The sequence below is a fragment of the Capra hircus genome, chromosome 4 (assembly GCF_001704415.2).
Source record: "Capra hircus breed San Clemente chromosome 4, ASM170441v1, whole genome shotgun sequence".
Lineage (NCBI taxonomy): Eukaryota > Metazoa > Chordata > Mammalia > Artiodactyla > Bovidae > Capra > Capra hircus.
In genome coordinates this window covers 27,480,698-27,484,432 of record NC_030811.1, presented here as the reverse complement: position 1 = coordinate 27,484,432, position 3,735 = coordinate 27,480,698, and the positions used below count along the sequence as shown (strand labels likewise).

The 3,735-nt window shown below is 50.4% G+C and overlaps 1 protein-coding gene across 1 annotated transcript; it reads left to right on the top strand.

Moving 5' to 3' along the window:
- HILPDA (hypoxia inducible lipid droplet associated) lies at nt 409-2,626 on the top strand. The gene is given in 3 exon segments (XM_005679437.3): nt 409-568; nt 1,430-1,645; nt 1,648-2,626. Coding segments are annotated over 2 exon segments (189 nt in total). The 5' UTR covers nt 409-568; nt 1,430-1,494; the 3' UTR covers nt 1,686-2,626.

Below are 3,735 nucleotides of genomic sequence, written 5' to 3'. Positions count from 1 at the left end.
AATAAAAGAAACGGGCAGTAGGGTGGGGGGTGGGTGGAGCGAGGGTCTGAGGCCCTCTGACAATCTGTGCTTTGTTAAAATCTGCAGCGAAGAATTCATCCCCAGCCGCCCGCCGGACCTCATCCCACGCAGTCTGCGAGCCCTTGGATTGCTCCATTTTAGATGTTTTCCATCTACTTGGTATGCGGGAATAATGACTTTCTAATTCCCTCAAACGTTTCCTGCAGCTAGAAAAGGCAGTTGTAGTTAATATACACGCCTGGTGCCATGTCCACCTCAGTGACTCAGAGTCGCACGGCGCGTATTTCAAGAAACAGCCCTGACCGAAGCTGCTGAGAACTGCCTGAGACCCGAGCCCGCCCTCGCCTAGGGGCGGGGCCGTGGGCTTGCGTCAGGGCTCCAGTGCGCGCGCGCGGGCTCCCAGCCGCACCGCGGGTATAAATGGGCCGTGTGCGCTTTTAGCTGTAGAGGGGCGTCTGGGTTGACATCTCGTGGGTCGACTTTCCTTCCGACTCCGCGCGACCCGTTATTACAGCAAGTGGGCCGCTCCTGGCCCGTCCTCCTGGAGGTGAGCGGCTCTATAGGGTTCCCGGCTCCCCGCCCCCACCCCCTGGGCTGCGTGCCCCGCGGGCCTCCTGGCGTTACCCCGCCTGGGGCTGCGCTGTGGGGAGCGTCCCTTCTCGTCCGCACCTGGGGCCCCACTCAGCGACCCCGCCCAGCTTTCTCCAGGGGTGGCCCTAACTAGGATCCGTGTGCTCACCCCACGCCGTGCCCATCCAGAGCACACCTAGCATCTCCTTCCTGTTGTTTGTAGGAACTGCCCGTTTTCTTGCCTGTCCCCCCTTGGACTGGAAGGCGCATGAGGGCCGAGTTCGTGTCTGCAGGGCCTCGAGTGGCCTTAGTGCCATCCGGGGTGCCTAACACGTTGTGGGTGTTCAGGGCGTACTTGTTAAATAAGTGCACTTGATATATTTTACTCCGTTAGGATTATTTAGACTTCTAAAAAGTTTATGATTAATTCACACCTGACTGAGACGTGAAGGAGATTTCCAGGCAGGTTGCTTTTGCTTTCTCAAGGACATGTTCTTATATTCCCGCAATCGACCCCCCCCCCCCGCACCCTTCCTCCCCCCCAGAAGAACTGGGTTTTTACATCCAGGAAGGTTTGTGGTCCCTAGACTGTGGAACAGGGATTCTCTATATCTGAAAGCAGAAGTAAAAGTTTTAAGGAATGCTGTTGGATTAGTCCAAGAAGCTGAGTCGTTCCACAGCTGGTGGGAGCCATGCATTTACGGTGTAAATTTACTTGGAGATTCTGCCTTGGCCCCTGCCTCCCTGACTGGCTGGCCACCTGTTTAGCTCCAGGGTCAAGGTCAGAGGCACGCATATCCCAGAAGGCTGGAGATTAACCTCTCCTCTCTCTTCTCAGGATTCAGAGGCCTTTCAGAAGCAGAAGGCAGCTGTATTCTACAGAGGAGTGGAATCCTTGAAGCCATGAAGCATGTGTTGAACCTCTATCTCTTAGGTGGGGTACTGACCCTGCTCTCCATCTTCGTTAGACTGATGGAGTCCCTGGAGGGCTTACTGGAGAGCCCGTCTCCTGGGAGCTCCTGGGCCACCAGAGGTCAGCTTGCCAACACAGAGCCCCCAAGGGCCTTCCAGACCATCCATCCAGAGGGGTGTGATAAGACCTCCCTCCACCGGTTATAACCTTGGAACAGTGTCCAAAATACCGCCAGCTCTACCAGTTCCTGGGCAGGCAAGCTCCACATCAGTGTTATCAGAGAACTAACTGTTACTAGGCCCTTGAAGGACCTCAGCTGGATACTCCTTGTTCTGGAAAAAGCCTGTTTAATCACAGATCTTAGTGGGTGGCCTGTGGCTGTCGAATGGAGTGATCTCACTCCCCTCCCTGGTCTGCTGTATGCTTGGCTGTCCTGAGCAGCCTGGCTTTGTCTTCTCTTAGATGAGGACTTGTGCTGCAACTTCAGCTGTTGGGAGATGGTCTTAGTTTCAACCCTACTTTCTAAGCATCTGCCAACAATTCTTTTGGACTTGGGTGTCTTATGGTCAGTTTACTTGGTATTCAGCTTTTTTCCCCGTGAGAGCTCTTTTGTGTGCAGATAACAGTTAAGAGTTGTGTGGGTTGGCTGTAGAAAGGGGGAAGGTGGAGTCTTCTGTGTCCTGTTCTCATTTTTACATTTTTTAAAGTTCTTCCTCCAGCTTAGCGAGTATGTGTGTGTGTGTATTGGTCTGAAGTGGGCAGGGGAATGACAGTGCCTGCTTGGGACAAGGGTATTTTGGCCACCATGTGGCTTAAATAAGTTTTTCTAATGAAATAAAGTTGAATGTATATTTCCACTCTGTGTCTTGTGGACTCCTGTGCTTGAAATTAGTGATGGGGAAGGGTTTTAATGCTTACATCTGAGGTTTCAGATCTTAAAGTATAGGAGCAGAAAAGTATGTAAAACGCTTTGTTTAAAACATAAGGGAAATAAACCTTTGAACGTGGAGGCAGGTACACTTGAGGCTGCCCTGTATCAACAAGTTGTCCCAGCCTAGGCCAGGGCTATTAGATTTTTCTCTTGACTCCATCTCTAAAGAAAAAGAAAAGTGATCCTTTCTGACAGTCCTTCAGCTTCAGTCCCTGGGGAAGACTTGAGTCCAGTAGGTGTTTTTTCTCTGTGTTTTTATCTACTCAATTCTGATTGTTCTCCGGGCTAGCTGTTGAAATGTCTGTGCTTCACTGATGATTGTTTCTGCTCTCCCAGACCTAACAGCTTGGACTTTCCAGAAAAATGGAGATTGTTTTTTTCCTTGAATTCCCTCCTTCATCCCCACTCAGTATTGAAACATATTCATTCCTCTGTGTATGGAAATTAACACACTCATCTTGGGGCACACATCCTTTTGTATATGGTGAGTTTGATTTACTTTTGCTAAAGGGTAAGAATGGTGCATGGTGTCCTCTGCTAAACTAGTTCTACTTTCTGAGTGTTCTTTATTCTATTTTTGGCTGTGCTGGGTCTTTGCAGCTGTGCGGGCTCCCTGACGAGAGTGGGGGCAGCTCTCTAGTTGCAGTGCTTGGACACTTGCAGTGGCTTCTCTTTTTGGGGAGCACAGGTTTTAGGGCACATGGGCTTCAGTAGTTGCGGCTCCTGGGCTCTAGATCACACGCTCAACAGTTCTGTGGGCTTAGTTGCTCCTCAGCCTGTGGGGTCTTCCTGCATCAGATATCAAACCCATGTCTCCAGCATTGGTAGGCGGGCAGATTCTTTACCACTGAGCCACCAGGGAAGCCCTCTTCCTGAGTGTTCTTAAACTCAAGTGCCACCACCCCAGACTTCCCTGGTGGCTCAGATGGTAAAGAATCTTGAGTTCAATCCCTGGGTTGGGATGATCCCCTGGAGAAGGGAATGGCAACCCACTCCAGTATTCTTGCCTAGAGAATAACGTGGACAGAGGAGCCTGGCTACAGTCCATGGGGTCACAAAGAGTTGAACACAACTGAGTGACTAACACACAGCCCAGAAACCAGTGGTTTGGGCATCACTTTTATTTATTGTGCTGTGATAATTCTTAGTGCTGTTGGCAAGTATTTCTAGCTTCTCACCTTCTGGGCACGTGATAAAAGATTGCACTCTTTGGTCTTTTGTGATTGGCTGGACTTATGTGACTTGTCTTGGTAGCAGAGTACTCTCAGAAATATATGATGTCTTCTCAAGAAGCAGAAAT